The following is a 20,000-nucleotide window of genomic DNA, read 5'->3' as shown; positions in this document are numbered from 1 at the left end:
TTTGCATTTGCTTTCAATGCAGTGGTGAACAGCACATGCTGGATAGGCCAAGAGTATTGGTTAGCAAGCAATGTACAAAGGCAAACGAGCCAACAAGCTTGAGGGAAGTCACTGTGCAGACTTAACTGCACCACACAGGAGGGAACCAATTTTTAATGACGGCAAAGCGATATATCCAACCCATGTCCAAAGGGAGGGAGGGAGGAAAAAACTTTAACAAATTGCAAACAGCTAGTTGGTTTACTATTAGAGAAGACAAACTGCCAAGTGAACCTTGGATGGCTAACTGAAGCTTTAGCTAGACTCTGTCTATTAAAGTAGCCAGTTGCACAGGTTCTACTACGTAGCAGGTAGGCATTACATATGCTCCTTAGCAGTAGATGATTGAGGCCTTAACAGATTTGGCTATTGCAGGTGAATCTAGGAACAAAGTCTTATGTCCTCATTTTATTTACAACAAGACTATTGATGTTATGACCTTGAACAACTGACTGCAAAGAACATGAAGATGGCTATCGCGACATGATTAGCCCTTTTAGTACATGCAGTCACATTCCATTAACCAGGTTTTACTGATGGGGGAGTAAAAATCCCATGTTACAAAGATGTTTGTAGTTTCTCGAGCAAGAGTATTCTAAGCCTGTTCCAGGCTTTAAGTGGCTTGGGATGAGCGAAATTGTGGCGAGGGGGAGAGAAAGTCGAGCAGATAATTAGAGCAGAGGTAGTGGGGTAGCGGGAAAGAAGTAGCAAAAGGTCATCCATGTTATTATTATTGTTAAACAGGGGCAGACTATAGCAGTAGCATATATGGCAGTAACATTGTGTTACTGCCATCTAGTCGTTGGAATGTTGCATGTCGTTGTGCATTAATTAATTAAAAGTTTGCTTACTTCTTTGTCTAGCATTCTGTTGTTATTATGGAGTCCAAGGTTCCTTAATTGTTGTGACAGTGGTGTGGGTTAGAATCCTTTATTTGTTTTGTTTTTAAGGCCCTGCTTGCCAATATATCAGCTATGTATGCTGTGTACCATGGACCAAAAGGTTTGAAGGACATTGCTCTGCGGGTACATGATGCAACTCTTTTGTTAGCTGAAGGTAAAATATCACTACCACTGCCTGATATTGATACCTCAAATAACATTGTTTTATAATTAATTCTTGAACCAGTAAGGGTCAAAGGTCTCTACAACGATGTGCAGACTCTATAAATGTTTTGAATATTTTATAAAACGTGTATGGGGCATCATTTCCTTGTGGTTTCTTGTGTTCAAATGAGTTTTTGCCTCAAAGTTAACTCTGGTCAACTTATAGCCTGTAACCTCCACTGTGTTCAAACCATTTCTGGTGAGATAATTTGTTTTTGAGATCTTATTGTTCTTGTTTTCACTCAGGGCTGAAACGTGCAGGCCACTTGCTGGAAAATGACTTGTTCTTTGACACATTAAAGGTACATATATGACTCAAATGTGACTGTTTTGCGGATGTTTTAAATGCTTATGGATCTATTTTGCCTCTTACTCTCACAGGTTTCATCAGGCACTGGTGATATTTCAGACATTTTAGAAAGAGCACAGCAGCGACAGATCAATTTGAGGAAGTTTGATGACAAAACCGTATGTATCGCTTTTGACAGATATTTTTGCCTAACAGGTGAATTGAACTTATTTGTTTACCTTATTTTGTCCCTTTTTGTCCAAGGTTGGAGTTTCTCTTGATGAAAAAGTAAAAGAGAAAGACTTGGTTGATTTGTTGTGGGTGTTTGGTTGTGAAAGTTCAACCGTAAGTACTTCAAGTTACTGTTTCCATAGCATTATTGTTGCTTTAGGCGATTAGCTGAATGCCCAAACCCCAACTTCTAGGACCAGGGCCTTTCTTTTCTGGTCTCAATTCCTCAGCAAATCCATTTAAGTTACATGTATGAAGCCCACTTGAGACTCAAATTTCTTTGAACTAGCGTTTGTTGTCATTGAGACTTTAAGCTTCATAAAATCCACAAGGTAACAAGCTCACATTAGGGTGTATAAATTATGACCATTGTGGCTTGGAAGAGATAGATAAATGTACACAGAACAGGTGAACCATCTCTGCATGTAAAGGTTTCTTAACTAAAGCCAGAATTACCTTTGAATAACTAGTTGGCACTGCATGTCCTTAAGAAATCACTAAATATCGTTGTGTTCATACCTTAGAAAGTAATCACAAATTATTATACCATATGTACTGGTGCTAATAGAGACATTTGAGCAGTTGAAATCTAACTATATACAATAGCTCTTGCTAGAATGACAAATTTACATAACAATATAACTATCAACAAAGAAAAAGGTTGCTTCCCAATGTTCATTGAATTAATATAATTCCTCTCTGATTTTCCTTTTTGTGTAGCCTTCAGCCTTTTAAAAATCAGAATTTTCACTTCCAAGGGGGTACAAAACCATGCTAGTAGGGAAAATGGGGATATAGCAAAACTGTGACGTCAATACCAGAAAAATTTTTTGCCAGGGCCCAAATTTTTCTCTTTTTTTAGATTGAGAGGTTTCTGAAACTGCTTCTAAACTAGCGCTTGAGGTTTTGTACCCAACGGGAATTGAAAATTCCAATTTTTAAAAGGCTGAAGGCCGCACAGAAGGAAAATTGGTAAATTGGGCATAAAATTGGTGTCCTAAAATTAAAACCTACGTGTAGTTTTGTTCCAAGGAAAAGAGTTGCAAGTTACACACTTCAAGGCTAGGTCACGTGCGTCTGTTAGAGCACATTCAGATCTGTAATTAGAATCTGTAGCGGTCATTATAACTATTATCACAATAGAAATGGAGAGGTTCATGACTTGCAGACTGTGTTATAATTGACCCCTTTGGGCAGAATTGAATTATAACATCAGTGCCCTTTGCTGTACTGAGCATTTGAATGGTAGTGACAACTATTTGTTGTGTGCTACTGTTTCAGGACTCATTGGCAGCTAATATGGATCAAGTTCCCTCCAGCAGTATTCTTAGAGGTTCATTCAAGAGACTCAGTGACTATCTGACTCATCCAGTGTTCAACAGCTATCACTCAGAAACAAACATTATACGCTACATGAAACTTCTAGAAAATAAAGACCTTTCATTGTGCCATTCCATGATTCCATTGGTTAGTGATTGAAACCATATGAATATTTACTTACTAGAAAGTATATCTGTTGTGGTTTGTTGTGAGTTTAGAATGCAAAGATTACTTTTTACAATGTAACATTGATTACATGTACTTTAATTAATTAATGAGTGTTTTGTCAAGCACATGGTTCAGAAACTACAAGAAATAAATACATGGCTGCTTGGGTCTTCGGGGTGGCCCTGAAAAACAATCAGGAACTCACAAACCAATAGGGGTCTCCTGCTAGCAATGTTACAACATGGCTCAAAATCTGTAACAAAGGAAAAATCAAAATTGAATTGGTCTAAAAAAAAATTGAACCGGGAAAAAATCATCATCATTGTCTAGATCTACTCATTAGCCAGCTGCCAACTTCAAATTTTGTTGAAACCCCTATTTAAATTACAGGTAGTGAAAAAGTCTCTTTCATTGTTGTATCTTTTCCAGGGTTCATGCACTATGAAATTGAATGCCACAACTGAAATGATCGTAAGTCCTTGTGATAGTTATTGTTTTTGTGTTGACTTAAAAGTTGCTCTTAAAACTGATCCTGTCTCAGTGAACTGATAGCACTCGAAAGGCGCTCGCACAGAGCACCAAAGGTTAGAAAATGTGGCAACCTATCATTTTGTGCAAGAAAATTTGGTTTTGCACGGTCACCGTTCGACCGTACATCCACCCCTCCGTGTATGCCAATGTGACCATATTCGCAGGCTCAATTTTAGAGAATCAATACTGGTATACTTGTCTCCAGCCAGTTTACAGTGTACATATACATCTTTGATATTGGACATCCATGTTAAGGTTAATTGACACCTGTCAAAACAAGGTATCTGCTGACCAGTATCAGGTGACGATATTATGGGTTCAAGTTTAGAGCTCATCGAGCCCAGCTGTTTTTTGAAGTTGACCGCTGACCAGGTACTGGAGTTTGATTGGATCGCAGGCTCAAGCCAGGTTAACCTATCATAAGAATAAAAAACCCGGGAGCTGCGCTTTTAGGCTTGGCTAAATCTATATATTAATTATCTTGACCTGTTAACATGTAAAATTAGGGAGCTAACCTTTGAAACCAGTGCTAATATTGATACACCATGATCTGAGTAATTTGACCAAGTTTTAGTTTTAAGGCATTTCATTTTGGAAAAGGAATAGTCTCTCCTTTTGAGTTCAAATTAGGAGGGGATGAAATGTGGTTACTGCAGCAGGAATAGTTTTAGAGGTGATGGCCAAAGTTGCGGCAACATGACTTACTATTTTTATTGGAATAACTAGTCAGATTTGCCGATGCCCACCAGAATGGAATGAGTTACAACTGTACAGGCCTCCATACCATATTGGACCATAAGAGAGAATGCATGTAATGTTAGAGTGATTGTGAGACTGCCCTAATTTCATGTTTTGTTCTTAGCCTGTCACTTGGCCAAAGTTTGCCGACATTCACCCCTTTGCACCAGTTGAGCAAGTGGAAGGTTACCAACGCCTTTTCAAGGATCTGGAGAAAGATTTATGTGAGATTACTGGCTTTGATGCTGTATCACTTCAGCCTAATAGGTATGTAGATGTTCTGGAAGGGATGAATATGTACCCCCTTCTACTTGCATACTTGAAAAAAAAAGACAGCTTGTCACTTGCTAGATGGTGATATATTCCTCCCATAACTGGCATTCAGGGACCCATCACATTGCATTACCAGTGGAAAGAAGAAAGAGTAGGGAAAAAGCTGAAAACCCCCGAAAAATAAACCACAAAAACACTGTTGAGAAGTTGCTTCTCCACACTGAAAAATGCTATGCAAACATTAGTCTCCACATATAGCAAGGTCCTCTATGCCCACAAATCCCTGACAGCCCATGTTCTTTGTAGGTTTTGGTTCAATTGAATTTTATTGCACATGTGCAGTCAACCTCAGTTGTCTAGAATAATAATTAAGAAATGGGATCGTAACAAAGCTTAGGCCTGTGACGCACTTTTTGTTTAATAAACTAAAGTTGTATGCGCCGATTTTTTTTTTGTATGGGCCGCCATTATGGAAAAAAATATGGCGATGGAAAACAAAGTGACAAATGCATGATTCGACCAAAATATTTTCTTGTGGAACTTTCGTCTGCTTGGTCCTTGTACTGGGCAAGTTTTAACCAGGCTTGCCATCGTTGGAAGAGGTAATTTTTGAGAGTTCGCTCGGCAGTAGTGATGTAATGTACAAATGCACAAGACCGTGAGTGTATGCTTCGCGTTTGATGTTGTTCGAGGAAATGAGGAGGGTGAATTCACTCAACGCAAAAAAAGTAACGCAACATTATGTAAAAAAAAAAGTAGACCAATGCAGAAACAACATTTAATCAAAAATTCAAAAGCGTGTAGTTACGACTAAATGGAAGTCGTATGAATGAACATCGCGCGGTCATCTCAGTCGCTGGAGTCATTCTGAATAATTGTCAGCTGTTCCCTTTAGAGAAAACATTAACAACAAGGGAAATTATTGGCCTTTCCAGTCACATTTTCCAAAGAGCATCGTTGTTGAAAATTTGCTCCCCCTGCCCTTACGAGAGAATTGAAATTATTAAGATAGAGTTTGTAATCGCACTTGCTTGAAATTAATGGTGAACGTGTTATGAAATTTTAGTGTTGCATCAATGAAATGCGAACAAATAATTGTACTGTCTGCACAAAGTGTGAAGTGAAGAATTAAAGGGCTGATGACTGGTTGCTATAAAGGGAAAAACGACATAGCGTTTTAAATTGAATGAACAAGAAGTGTCAGTTTTCTTTTTTGGTTCATGCCAAGAAGCCATACTAAGATGCCTTACTTTTTCCCTCAAAAAAAGTCTGATCGAGTTTCTCAAAAAATAAGACCGAAGATCCCCGTAAAATCTCAGAAAACTAAGACGTCGGGGACTTAAAAGAATTTTGTCAATGATGGATGCGTTAAAATGGATCTTCGAAGAATTGCCACCTATGCAACTTCGCGTGAAATGCTCAACGGCAGGTCTTTTAGATATCACGCAATGCAGGATAAATTGTATTCAAAACTCTAAGAGGAAAATAGGCACACGCTAGGAGTGGCGAATGATATTTGAAATAAACGATGACATTCACTCAATTTTGAGGCTAATCATTGTTTTGAGCCATTTCGTATTGGACAACCTTGCAAAACCAAGAGAAAACCTGAATGCAAACACAGACGAAATTTTGTCTCTTGTGCTAGCCGGCTCTTAGTCCTCTAATGGTAAAAAATCAGTTTTATGATTGTAATTTGTATTTTGTGCATTTGTACGCTGCATCGCTACTGCTGAGCGAACTCTCGAAAATTACCTCTCCTAACAATGGCAAGCTTGGTTAAAACTTCCCCAGTAGAAGGATCAAGTAGACGAAAGTACCACAAGAGAACATTTTGGTAGAATCATGGATTCGTCACTTTGTTTTTCATCGCAATATTTTTTTCCGTAATGGCGGCCCGTACAAAAAAAAAATTAATCGCCGCATGCAACTTTCGTTTATTAGACAAAAAGCGCGTCACTTTTGTTTAATAGACAAAAATGACCGTCCTTTTTGTGTAATAAACAAATTTGACTGCCAAACTTGGTTATTAAACAGAAAACACGGAAATTTGTGTAATGAACAGAAAAACTGGAGTCCACAAACAAACTGAACGCTGTTCTTTGGAAACTTGTTTAATACAACCAAATTGTTCTATTGCGGAGATTCACATTAAAGGTATTGTCAAACACCTGCAAAAAATGCTATTCTAGCCACATCTATATTATCTTTAATTTGTTGCTTCAAAATGCCAGACATACTATTTTAAATCATCACTCCTCATATTCTTATTCCGGAATAGGGTCAATCAAACGCACCCCGTTAACATGGACTGCATGGTTATCTTCTTGTTTTTATTCCAGCGGTGCACAGGGTGAATATGCTGGTTTGAGAGTCATCCGAGCTTATCATGAACATAATGGAAATGGCCACAGAAAGGTTTGATGATGCTGCTGTCTAGCTGCCTTGACCTCTTAATCTCTAATATTTGTTTCCCATTTCAGCTAGAGTTTAAAGTCTCACTCCCAGGTGTAAATTGTTTATTCATGCTACAGGGAATTTTTTTTTCAAAGAATGTTATTTGCATGCTAAAATGAATTAAAATCCTCTGAGACTGTGACATGTTCTGAATTGGCTAAATTTCCAATCAAGCTAATTTTGTATTTTTAAGAAAAAAAAAAAGTATATGAAATTTATTATGCTTGTAATTATTTAATTATTTTTACCACGATGTTGCCATTTGAATAATTTCTTAACATTGTTTGGTTTTGTGGATGCTGCTTCATTATCAATAAAGTTCCTGGTTGATCATTAATAGTGTTTGTCCATGGAGCAATAATTCATCTATTTACTTGAAATGGTAGATGGGGGATTGAGGAAGCTAGGCATGACGTTTTGCTGACCAAGTTTTATCTAGAGATAAGCAGATCAAAGAATTGGCTAACACAAACTTTAAATGACGCTCTTCTGCATTATTTCATATTTTGTGGATAGGTAATGCCCCAATCAGCAAGGTAGTGAATAAAATAACTGAGTAATGAATATACCCATGTTTGATATTTGAAGGTTTGTCTTATTCCTGTGTCTGCTCATGGTACAAATCCTGCCAGTGCACAGATGGCTGGCTACCAGGTTCAAGTCATCAAAGTTGAAAACAGTGGAAATGTCAGTATGACTGATTTAAAACAGAAGGTATGTTTTGATTTTTGCCCTAAGGAGTCAGTCTAGTTTTAATATCCTTTGATTGAAAGCAATTTCAGGAAACCAAGCCTTCCCTCGCATTTTATGTGAATTTTGAACCAAATGTGAAATTGTACCATAACATATATAATATCAATTCTTTCTTAACATATAAGAACCTCAGCAATCGCCTGTGGGCTTCTCAGTGTTAGATACGGTATTAACAAACCTTGCAACAGCAGAATAGACCATTTTTACAGGTCTGTGCTCAGTTACCAGACCTTTGAATAAAGGAGTTGACCTTGTTTTGATACAAACCTTATAATCGCTTTTCTTATGTAAATCATATTGTTGTAATGCTAACAAATTTCTATTTACATTAAGAAAAGTAGTGAGGTAGAAAACAAGGTCAACTGCATGTAGCCTCGCTTTAATTCAAAGGCCTGGTAACTGCATGAGCACAGAACTGGAAAATATTCTATTGAGAATCCCATTGCATAGGGTGTAACTATGTGTACATATAGGTGGCTATAATTTGCAGGAGCAGTCTCAGGGTTAAACCAGGCAATGCCAAAGACACCTAAAGACCTGGCTCTAGTTGTTCAAACGATGGATAGCGCTACCTGTCGGATAAATCATTACCGGGGTATCCACTGGATAACTCAATAGCCCATTCCTGAGTTGCTGCATTCCTCAGTTTCAAAGCGAGTCCTGGTGCACAACCATTCAAATGGAAATGAGTTGCATATTCTTATGCAAATCAAACTCATTTCCCTTACAATAGTAGAGCACCAAGACTCACTTCGAAACCGAGATAAATAGCAACTCAGAAATGGCCCATTGGTTTTTGCTAGTGTTTATCCGCTGGATAGTGATTTATGCGTTGGATAGCTATAGTGCTATCCATTGTTTGAACAACTGGGTCCTGAAGTCCAGTGCCTTAGCTTTCATAAGGTAATCATTTTTCCCTGTATAGAAACTTTTTAATTCCAACATGATTCTTCCCATGATTCTCCTTTGCCTATACTGGTATTGAGCATGTTAAGTTAAGAAGCAATTTCAATTATTATCTTTAGTTGCTTAGTATCAACAATAGAGCAGTTTTCAAATGAGTGTCGTAAAACCAAAACCAAAGTAATTACTTTGGCCAATCAAAAAGGACAGAGACAATCCAGTAAACCAATCAAAACTCGAAGTAATTACACGTAGCCCACACAAAGCGCGGGAAAATGTGCAGGCGCAAGCTATGACTGGTTTTGGTTTCACTTCTGATTGGTTGAAAAAGTGGTGCGAGAACTTTGAACCAATCACTGAACGAAGTAATGCAAAACCAAAGTAATTATCTAATTACTTTTGACACTCAATTGAAAACCACTTGAATGATAATTATTATTTATTGCATGCCCTCTTTTCAACAGGTGGAAAAACACAGCAAAGAACTGGCAGCCATCATGATCACATATCCATCCACTAATGGCATCTTTGAGGAGGGAATCAGGTACAACTATCACTGGCATTTCTTGTCTATACACTGCACTTCCCAACTAAGCAGGAATCTTCTTATATCTCTCTTTCTTGTAAATGAAAATAACAGAAGTGTTATCTGATAATTTTACATCCTGTTTTTTTATTCAGGGATATTTGTGACCTGGTTCATGAACATGGTGGACAGGTTTATCTTGATGGTGCTAATTTAAATGCACAGGTTTGTTTAGAGCTTGAGAGTGTGTTAAGGTGGTCTTCCCTGAGTTTGTACAACATGCAAGCTAGCGAGCCATGCGTCAGAGTCAACTTGAAGTTACATGTATTGAAAGCCCACCATTTTAAAATTGGTGCTAACTCGCAGTTATTGGACACTAACTTTTAAAATGGGTGCTTAGACTTAAATGTGAGTCAGCATGTGTGACGCGCATGGTTCGTTGGCTCACTGGCTCGCAGTTTCTTAAGACCCATCTCCGTCTGATAAGCCAGCTTGTCTAAGTTGCAATCTACTTCATTTGGTAGCTGCCTTTTCAGAAGCCTACTTCTGAAGACATATTACACTCAATTGCAAACACTTGTAGATCTGTTTGGCATGCGGGGTGTTGAAATTGAGAAAAGCAATGAAATAATATTTTACTGGTATGTTGAAAAAACTGAACATTGAAAATGAGATTCTTGACAGTTGATACATATTTTTATAACAAATGTTGTTTGGAATTGGTACTTCCCATCGTAAAGTATACATGTAAGTGTTAAAAGGAGGGTTGACCTAACAAGGTTGTTGGTTTTCTTAAAATCAGGTTGGGCTCTGTCGACCAGCAGATTATGGGGCTGATGTGATGCACACCAATCTACACAAAACATTTTGTATTCCACATGGAGGAGGAGGACCTGGAATGGGTCCTATTGGAGTGTAAGTAGTGTCTATATGACCATGATGGTGTCTTTTCACTACTAATTCAAAGGTATTTTTGCGCGGCTTACTGAGTATGCGGGAAAAGCAGATCTTAACAAGTGTTATTGAAATCCAAAAGAAAATTGGGGTAACCACGCATTTTTCAAAGATAATTAATCAACAATATTTGTAAAAAGCTTTAAAGTACAAACTTAAGCTATGTATGGCGTTCTTTTCCAAATTGAAGCTTAATTATGTCTGAAAAATACTTGGTTACCCCCAATTTTCTTTTTGGATACCAAGAGCACTTGCCAAGTTCTGCTTTCTCTGCATACATGTACTTTTGAACTGCGCAAAAATACGCTTGTACACTGTATTAGTAAGCTCCACCGATAGGAAACCTAAATGTCTTGAGATGCGCAGAATGTATGCGCAATAACAATTATTATAAGTAGGCACCTTCCTTAAAAAGTTAAAATTCAAAGACCCCAACTTGTAATGTTTTACAAAGATTAAGGTGGCTAGAAGGTGTTTTCCGCAGGTAACAGAGGGTTTTCAATAGGAAAGGCTCACAACACCATTGAACCTTTCAAGAGGGAAACATTTTCAACATTTCAGAAATAATAGATAGATTTAGCCAAGCCTAAAAGCAGAGCACCCGGGTTATTTATTCTTACTGGCCTTTAAACAATGAATTTACAGGACAAAACAATTTTGATTTTTTTTTTGTTTAGTCGCTACGAAAATCGATCAAATAAAGAAAACCAAGCAAAACAAAACAATCCAAAACAAGTTCTGGTCAGCGGTGAACTTAAAAAAAAAAAAATGACCCTGATGAGCTCTGTCCTTGAGCCCATGACATGGTCATGTGTTACTGGTCAGCAGAAACCTCGTCTTGTCGGGTGTCTCCAAGATATAAGCTGTAAACGGCCGCCATGTTAGGCTTATTGATTATTATTACAAGGAAAATTGCCAGAATACTCCTGTACCCAGAGGCTGTGTTGCCTCCCCACCTCCACCCGACAGTCTGTACGGGCATACGCTGACGTCATAACCATAATTTCTCGCATTGATAGATTTCTCAAATAATCTTACCCATGGTGCTCTGCTGGCGTGCAATTTTGTAAGGGTGTCTGTGAGTCCCAAACTGTTGCCATGGCAATGGCTCATAATATGAGAATAATAATTATTTATGTAGTAGTTATTTATGAAGCACCATCGGAAGATGAGAAAATATTCCACTAGATAATTTTTTTAAAGTTTTGTAAAGAATGCAAAGAAAAGAATACTACATGGACATTTTTGCAAAAAATCAAAGTTTCATATAATTTGTTCAACATTTCCAACAAAATTTATTTCAGGTTTTCACAATAATTTTAGGCAACATCTTTACTTCTGGTCAGTTGTTTTCATTCACAAGCTGATGTGGGCAGCATGTGTGGCTTACACATGCACCATCAGCTGAAAACCCTTTCAAGCCTCCTTAACTACCAACCAGTAGTATATAGTAACATACTTCTTTATCTTGTGGCCTAACAGGAAGAAGCACTTGATTCCATTCTTGCCAACTCATCCTGTGGTCTCTCCCAGAAGCACTGCATCTGAAGGTGCCCGTCCATTTGGAGTCATTTCAGGGGCTCCTTTTGGCTCCAGTGCTATTCTTCCTATTTCTTGGTCCTACATCAGGCTCATGGGGCCTAAGGGTCTTGCTCATGCCTCAAAGGTTAGTGAATAGTTATTGTATTAAGTTAGAGTCCTTGATTTTTTTTAGTCTTGTTCAATGTTCCTGTATGAGGTAGCAAAAGAATAAACTGTTGCACACAAAGGGGACTTATATTTTTGTTGTAATTCTTTTCATCCTATCAAAACTGATTACAGGGATGTCTTAATCGTTAGCTGTGTTTTTATGTGAACCAGTAAAATGGATGTACTTTTTAAAGACAAAGAGGAGAGGCTTTGGGATTTTGCACCTCACCATCTGCTGATGCAAACACTTCGAGCCTTGACATCTTATGTATATAGGCATTTACTGAATCTTGACCATGACAAAGTGTTGGAGGGTTGGAACAGTCATTAACTAACCTGTCAAACATTATCATTTGTTTAATAGGATAAATCAACTTTATTTTGAAACTAATAGGCCTCTTTCATAATGGTGGCCAAATAAATTATTCTTTTGTTTTAATGCTAATAAGCCCTACTAACCTCGTTACGACGAGCAAATTTCAAAAGAATATTTGTTTTAAAACGAGGCCAGTAGGTCTAATTAACATAAAGACAAAAGAATGTAAAGTTGGTTGCCATTTATGAAAGTGGTCTATAATGAAACCTTTAAGTTAATAGACAATTCAAACAAACAAATGAAGATAATAGTATTAATTTTTGCAACTTTGTTTAACAAATTAACTTAACAAGGGTAAGAGGTATTCCTATGTCATTTAGGTAAACTAAACACAGTGACTCATAATGTGGACATTAGTACAAGCCAAAAATGAAAGAAAATGCACCTTGGTGTCTCAAAGCAGGAGAAAACAAAACAAAATTTTCTCGAAAGCTGCAAATCATGGACACAATTCACCGTTAACAGATGGCAACAAGATGGTTGCAGCCACTTCTTTTGCACATGCTAGAACGCAAGCCTCTGCAAACTCTTAGAGATCACATGACCATTCTTGTACACCAACAAACAAATACCTCTGCTGCCAACTTAGTGTGGGAAAAAAATGGCATGCTGCCAGACATGTTAGCCTCCTTGTTGGTACTGTTGGTTACTCTAATGAAATCAGTCTCTAACTTCAAATTATGGTGAAACCCTGGCAATGAGAACAATGTGGATTTGCCTGCTTGTTTCCATCTTTGCCATTTAATTTATAATGTCAAAAAAAAAAAAGAAACATCATAAATGCCTCACAGGCTGCAACATCCTTCTTAACCTTTCAAGAAAAAGAAAGAAGTAGTCGTATTAATGACAATGCCCCTTTATAATAAATCCATGTACATAATTTCATTTATCTTGTAGATTGCTATTTTGAATGCAAACTACATGGCAGCCAGATTGCAAGATTATTATGCTGTACTGTTTATAGGAAATGATGGTAAGAATGTGTACTATACCAGCATGTGGCAATTCTTTATGCATTTTTGGATTTTAGTGGTCTGGTCCTTCATTCTCAGAATTGGCCGATTTGCTTCTTGTTTCAAATGTGCCATTATTTGTCACACCACACTAAGCAGTTTACAGGACCATTGTTCTGTGCACCAAGTTTTACTGCAGAGTTTGTCATAGGATTAGCACTGCAGTATCAGTGAGAGACTAAATTTTTAAAACCGTATCACCTGTAGCATGAAGCGACTAAGGAGTATTTCTACTCCCCCCTGGATGGGATGCCCATTGACATCCAAACCGGCCGAAACCGGCCAGACTTAGTATTTTAGTTTGTCTAATGCCCTGGCCCCGGTTGCTCGAAGCATGGTTAGCGCTAACCAGCGTTAAATACCATGAAAACGTATAGGTTATGATACCTCTTAACCAAAGGTTAGTGCTAACCAGCCTTCGAGCAACCGGCCCCTGGACGATTTTACTCGTCAATGGGTTGAAGGTCAATTAACTGCAGTAAGAAAGATTTTTGAGCTGACATTTCAGGCATTAGCCCTTTGTCCCTTTTTCTACAGCTACATTGTACACCTTATTGAGTGCAACCAGAAACCCATAAGGGTTGAAACGTGTAACGCGCGTTCACAGCTTCCGAACATTCAGTGCGAATTGATTGGTTGAATGTTTCAGTGCTGAGTACCATATTTGGAAACCCCTCGCTCTTGTTGTTCCAAATATGGTACTTAGCAAATTGAATATTCAGAAGCTTGTTTCCCTGCACACAAGGGGTCATTACATGTTTCAACCCTTCTGGGTTTCTGGTGCAACAGTGACACATTTTTCAATGTAAAGACCTATAACTAAATTTTTTGATTTCATTTTTTTCACTCTTCAGGATACTGTGCTCATGAATTCATAATTGATGCAAAGGATTTTAAGAAAACTGCTGGGATTGAAGCCATTGACATTGCAAAGAGACTGCAAGATTATGGTACATGCTCAATGATAATGATTATTTTAGTGAAATTAAATTCCAGTCAAGCCACATGTTTCAAAAAATTCTGTTTCATTTGAATTGTTACTCACAAAATAATTGTGAAAGTGGAATGCCTGGAGATGTAGCAATTTTAAATGAAATTTGGAAAGAATAGGTATGACTGATGTTTTGAAAGCTCTTAAGGTTTAATAATTGGATGAGCCTTTAATTTACTTGAGTCCAATTTCAGAAATTTTGAATATCTACAAATTTTATGACCAGATGGTGGGATTTTTTTACATTTAACAAAGCTCCTTCAGTCAAATTTTGGCTGTAAGCTGCCTTGAATTATAAGTTTTTCATTTAAGTACAGACAACATCGAAGTTTGAGAATTCTGTTTTGTATTGGTATTATGTTTTTACTGTAGATTTTGCATTTTAATTAACGTAGCAGAACTACTGCTGGCCATTTTTGTTTTGATTTTGGCAAAGTTTTAGTTGCTAACATGTGGTTGTCATAGCAGTATGTGATGCCGGTATTAATCATGATTATTGTACTACTTTCAACCAATCAACTCAATAGTGAAAATTCTTTTAATGGCATGTTTCCTTTAATCCAGTATTCAAATGGTAGGTTTTCTTTGTAACAGGTTTTCATGCGCCCACTGTATCCTGGCCAGTGTCGACTGCTCTGATGATTGAACCGACTGAGAGTGAGAGCAAAGCGGAACTGGACAGACTCTGTGATTCGCTCATTTGTAAGTCAAACTAGAAATTCTCCTTACCACTTGCTATATTTTTTTCTTCTTAAGAAGTTAAGGAGGCTCAAAACAGTTTCAACACATTCATTTCAATAAACTGTACTAACTACTTGGAAGGATTGAATTGTGCTGCAGTAACTGTTGTGGTACCATATCCAACACCAATAATTTCTTAACAAGATACACTCATTGATTTGACTTAACAAGTCACCATGGCAACACAGCAGCCATTTAAAACCATCTTATATTTTGTCTTTAAAGTGCCCTTGTTACCAACTCTTATTTTTCTTTGTATTTCAAAACTTTGTTGACTAAGCACTAAGTGACCAAAGTTTTAAGCCTGATCCAAAAAAGACACCTGTTTATTTTTACTGGACTTTTCCTACTTAATTGTCTGCCACTACTACTGGATTGAGGAGAAAATGAAGTCAAAGGCTCACTGGTATAAGAATGCAATGCATGTGTATGCTACAGAATTAATATGCATCATGGGAGTTTTGGGCTTTCAGACTTTTAAATTCGCATTTTGCATATATAATTAAGCTGCATTCACACACTGAAATTTTAAGCAAGTGATCCTTTGACGTCACCTTTGGTGATCCCCAATTTTTATTGCCGGAAAGTGATAAGCATGCAGTAAGATAAAACTTTTTGCAAAGTTAAAAAAAATTATCTGGAGCGAATTCATATTCACCTTCACAGTTGGAAAAATCTAAGGTGACTTGGAATCTGCTCCGTACATTTTGTATAGGCCACTTTCAAAAATACCATAGTAGTCTTTGTTTGCCCTCCAAAATTTTGCATGAACATTGTAAGTCCCAAGAGAAACTAGAAACAATGCTTATGTATGCGAAATTTTGGAGGGCAAACAAAGAATATTATAGTATTTTCAAAGTGGACTATTAAAAACAGTTCACATGGAAAGAGAGATCACCATCACATCACAAAATGCTTCGCACTCTCCTTAAAATAGACGGTGTGTAGTCAACTCAGATATGGCTTGTTGTAGTGTGACTCCCAGTGTTATTGTGAAAGGTAAGTGATGAGAAAACAAAACATGTACAAGAGCAACAAGTTTTTAATGGACTTTGGTTCTTGCCTCAGGTTGGTTCTGAAACTCAGTGATTCTTTTGTTCAATCACAAAGCAACATCAATGATGCTTAACTATTGCTGTCAAACAAGAAGATCAAACCCTAACCTTTATTTCTTATCATGCATCTCTACTGAATATTACAATCCTTTCAGTCCTATCTTCTCTACTTTCATAGCAATCCGCCAAGAAATCCGCGATGTTGAAGAAGGAAGGATGGATAGAGCGAATAATCCTCTTAAGGTAAAGAAATAGTCTTTCTTACTTGATACTACTGGTCGGAAATCCCTTCTGTCAATGATTAGAGAAGATACATGTAGCTGGTGATTGTACTACTCTCTTTTGTATGCCTCTTTTGTGGTATTGTGAAACAAGTAATAGCAACAGAGCTGTTTTTAATTGGTAATTTTCTTAGCTGACAATGATGGTGGTGTGTGATTTTTAAGTCGGTTAGTAACAATTTCCTCCATCAACCATTTTCACGTTCCCCATAATAGACTTTGTTTGCCCCCAAGATTTTGCATAAACCGTTGTTTTCAAATGCTCTTGGGAACTTCTGACATCACTCTACATTAAGGGAGTTTTTAAATAGGGATAACCTCTTAACTTCCTTCTCTAGAAGTACTTTTCTCCTTAGTTTTTAATTACATAATTATGTAGTTTGCTTCTGGAATAAATAAAGTATGTATGCAGGTGTGTATGTATAGGCAGTGTCCCAAGAGCATTTGAAAACAATGGTTTTTTCAAAATTTTGGGGTGGGGGGGTGCAAACAAAGTATATTATGGGGAATGTGAAAATGGTCAAAATTTACCCTGATGCTCAGATGGTCCAGTTCGCTTGTGTCACGCTTTCTAGATTGCGTGACACGAGGGAGCTGGACCGTCTAAGAATCAGGCTAGTTAAAATTATTTCATTTGAGATTCGATTGAAAACGTCTATGTAATTCGAAATTAACCGGTATTTCTAATTGTCCTTTCTTGACAGAATGCTCCACACACCCAAGATGTGGTTTCAGCTGATGTTTGGGACAGACCTTATAGTCGAGAAGTTGCAGCATTTCCTGCTGTGAGTATAAACTTCTAGTCCTTAAAAATTTGGGAAGCAAGCTTGAAGAAGGCATTAATGATCACTTCCTTGCCCTTTTATCCTCTTTCTGATCATTGTTCAGTTATCATTTCGGAATTGCATAAGAATTTTTTCTGTCAAACCCAAATAAGTCAAAAGCTCCCTTGTGCTCGTCACAAAATCTCTTCTCGAGGTATTGCATGACGTATCAACGTAAAGCTTCGTAAAAAGCGTTTTCATGTGACTTCTTTTGACTTGTCAACTCTGCTTAAGGAGAATGGTGCGATGACTCGAAGGACAGACTGTATGAAAGGCCATTTCGTTAGGCTTGTATTTGCTGTCAATATTTGTCCTGTACCATTACATGGTTTTTTGGTTTTATTTCTTGTCCAGGCTTGGTTGAAAGGAACTGCAAAATTCTGGCCAACATGTTCGCGAGTTGATGACAAATATGGTGATCAGCAATTGGTTTGCACGTGTCCACCTTTGGAGAGCTATGATTATGACAAGACACAGTCTTTTGCCTAAACACAAGAACGTGAGGACAAATGGCAATCGTTTTTTTGTCATGCAATCTCCAGGTCTTTACTGCGTGATGGGTGTCAGACTAAGAGACTCAAGGTCCGAGAGAAAGTGCCACACCTAATTTTTTTTCTGTCAGGCACACACTTCTGACACGCACACTCTATAACCAGAAGATTCTTTGAAGGAGATGGTTGTTTTTTTTAAGGGAAACAGACTTGTACATTAAAATTACTTAGGTTACTGACATATTTTACAGTGAAGCAGAGAATTTATATTTCTAGGACGTGAAAAGAGGTTTTAACGTATTTAATATCTCATGATATGGGAACATGTGTACATTATGTAGTTGTCAGTTGTACTTGAATGTAATTTGTCTGATTCTCAGATGATACAGGTCTTTCTTGTCACACACTCTTTCCCTTTCATGACAAGAGTGACCCAGACCCTCTGAGAATCAGGCTAAGATGTAATAGATTGAAAGAGAACTTTTTATTTGATGTCGATCCTAAGCACTGCTGTGATGAAACAAGTTACTTTTTGCCAAGTACTGAAGTTGTGATTGATTGAAATAATATTGTGAACAACAGTTTCATTTTCACACTTTTTTTAATTTTTTGAATTGTAATAATTAGAGTCCATTTTCGTGTGTCTTGACCATTTGACCCCTGGAGCACCCCCATTGACGAGTAAAATCGTGTGGCATTCCTGCAGGTTAGACAGAGTAAAATCTATTAAGTCCTGCCCCTAGGAGTCAATGAGTTAACTTCTCTTTGCACTATAAAGGAATATCTTGTCAAAATTATGTAAATTTTGATGCATAAAATTAGAACAAAAAATTGGCCCTTTGGTTGTGTGTTTTTATTTCTTCTGCATGGTGTGGTTACTTGGTGGATAAAAACTGCAGTATGACGTAAGGAAAGAATTCAGTTCCCCTCTCTTTCCTCCTCCTTACACCCCCCCCCCCCCCCCCCACCCCATCCACAGGGAATAGATTTTTAAAGCATTTTCACTTTTTGTGTACATTTTACTGGAGTGGGACTTACTCCAAACATTTATTCGGGAGAGGGGACTGTCAAGGAACCGATTCCTTTATCGTCTTTATACAACGCGAAATTTGGCCATTTGCCAAGGGTCAGGTACATTTTACCAAAAGGGGTCTTTCTTCTAGGGAGGTGCAGATGCTGTGAGGGAAGAAGTGACTGCTACGTTTACTTATAAGTTAATTTGTCACCAATAGGCATTGCGAAAGGTACATGTCTTCATTTCAACGGTGACACCTTCGAGTTTTGAGTCCTATGAGATTCAAACTTTCAAAATTTAGATTGAAAGAGGTATGAATAGACATGACAATGGCCTGATTAAATGTTAGTATTTTTGGAGGAAATGGAAACGGCGAACTCTAGTTACGCAAGTTGTCCCCGCCTCGATTAGTTTATAAGCTATTTGCGAGGGGAAAGAAATGTAATTATTTATTTCTAATTTTCAATAAAATTTGTCGTTTTGTCGTTGTCGTTTAAAAAGTGTCTAGCAACCCGGCGGGTCTAATTTGCAGGTCGCGGGTTGCAGGTCATTGTTTCACCAATACAGAAAGTATCCTAAACATTCATAAAAGCTAACCTTAGGCCTAATTAGGCCTGAGGTCAGCTTTTAAGAATGTTTAGGATACTTTCTGTATTGGTGAAACAATGACCTGCAAGTTAGACCCGCCGCTAGCAACCGGCAAATTTTCGATAAAATACGAAGTATGGAGGGGTCAGGGCCCCTCCCATCTTCACGCAACCAAGCTTCCCGCCAACGATGAGAACAATTCATCCCATCCTTACCCCCGTCGAGTGTTGCAGAGAGAAGCCGTTTGTGTGCAAACAAAGGTTTAGCACGAATCTCTGTCACGCAGAACTAAACGAAAATTTGCTGGCATGTAGCTAAGAATGAGGATTTCTAGCCAGGTGAGATACTTCCCAATTCATGTTCCTTCAGCAGACATTTTAATTTGATTTGTCGGCTTTTTCATGTTAACAGCTGTTGAGGTCACGGACTTCACGGCCTCTGCATTTGGTGGAATATCTGGATCTTTCAAATCTCGGTTTAGGTAAGCTGAAGTTAGTGACGGAAAGGTTGTTTTCTCATTTCATCAAAATTTACTAGGTGTACTCTTTTTTTTAGTTTCTCTTGAGAGATTGGAATTGTGTCCAAAGCTTCAAACAGTTATCCTTCGTGGAAACAAAATCGAATCGGCGCCCGATTTGCGAAGCTGCC

At 37.8% G+C, this 20,000-nt stretch overlaps 2 protein-coding genes across 2 annotated transcripts in view; both read left to right on the top strand.

The window, feature by feature from the left end:
• Positions 1-18,583, top strand: part of LOC138024999 (glycine dehydrogenase (decarboxylating), mitochondrial-like) — a 29,876-nt gene extending 11,293 nt beyond the window's left edge. The window contains exons 10-28 of the mRNA XM_068872214.1: positions 990-1,095; positions 1,392-1,447; positions 1,527-1,613; positions 1,699-1,779; positions 2,947-3,132; positions 3,583-3,624; positions 4,547-4,689; positions 7,038-7,113; positions 7,741-7,866; positions 9,273-9,352; positions 9,490-9,559; positions 10,137-10,249; positions 11,771-11,954; positions 13,251-13,326; positions 14,221-14,316; positions 14,952-15,059; positions 16,332-16,396; positions 17,139-17,219; positions 17,613-18,583. Coding sequence (XP_068728315.1) covers positions 990-1,095; positions 1,392-1,447; positions 1,527-1,613; positions 1,699-1,779; positions 2,947-3,132; positions 3,583-3,624; positions 4,547-4,689; positions 7,038-7,113; positions 7,741-7,866; positions 9,273-9,352; positions 9,490-9,559; positions 10,137-10,249; positions 11,771-11,954; positions 13,251-13,326; positions 14,221-14,316; positions 14,952-15,059; positions 16,332-16,396; positions 17,139-17,219; positions 17,613-17,747 — 1,911 coding nt within the window. The 3' untranslated portion in view covers positions 17,748-18,583. The remainder of the gene's footprint in view (positions 1-989; positions 1,096-1,391; positions 1,448-1,526; positions 1,614-1,698; positions 1,780-2,946; positions 3,133-3,582; positions 3,625-4,546; positions 4,690-7,037; positions 7,114-7,740; positions 7,867-9,272; positions 9,353-9,489; positions 9,560-10,136; positions 10,250-11,770; positions 11,955-13,250; positions 13,327-14,220; positions 14,317-14,951; positions 15,060-16,331; positions 16,397-17,138; positions 17,220-17,612) is intronic.
• Positions 18,584-19,560: 977 nt separating this feature from the next.
• LOC138023037 (uncharacterized) overlaps positions 19,561-20,000 on the top strand; it is a 45,721-nt gene continuing 45,281 nt past the window's right edge. The window contains exons 1-3 of the mRNA XM_068870071.1: positions 19,561-19,690; positions 19,764-19,833; positions 19,908-20,000. The exon at positions 19,908-20,000 is cut by the window's right edge and continues 35 nt beyond it. Coding sequence (XP_068726172.1) covers positions 19,673-19,690; positions 19,764-19,833; positions 19,908-20,000 — 181 coding nt within the window. The 5' untranslated portion in view covers positions 19,561-19,672. The remainder of the gene's footprint in view (positions 19,691-19,763; positions 19,834-19,907) is intronic.

Source organism: Montipora capricornis, chromosome 11 (genome assembly GCF_036669925.1).
Source record: "Montipora capricornis isolate CH-2021 chromosome 11, ASM3666992v2, whole genome shotgun sequence".
Taxonomy (NCBI): Eukaryota; Metazoa; Cnidaria; class Anthozoa; order Scleractinia; family Acroporidae; genus Montipora; species Montipora capricornis.
Note: the sequence above shows the minus strand (reverse complement) of the source record. Positions and strands in the feature narration are given on the sequence as shown.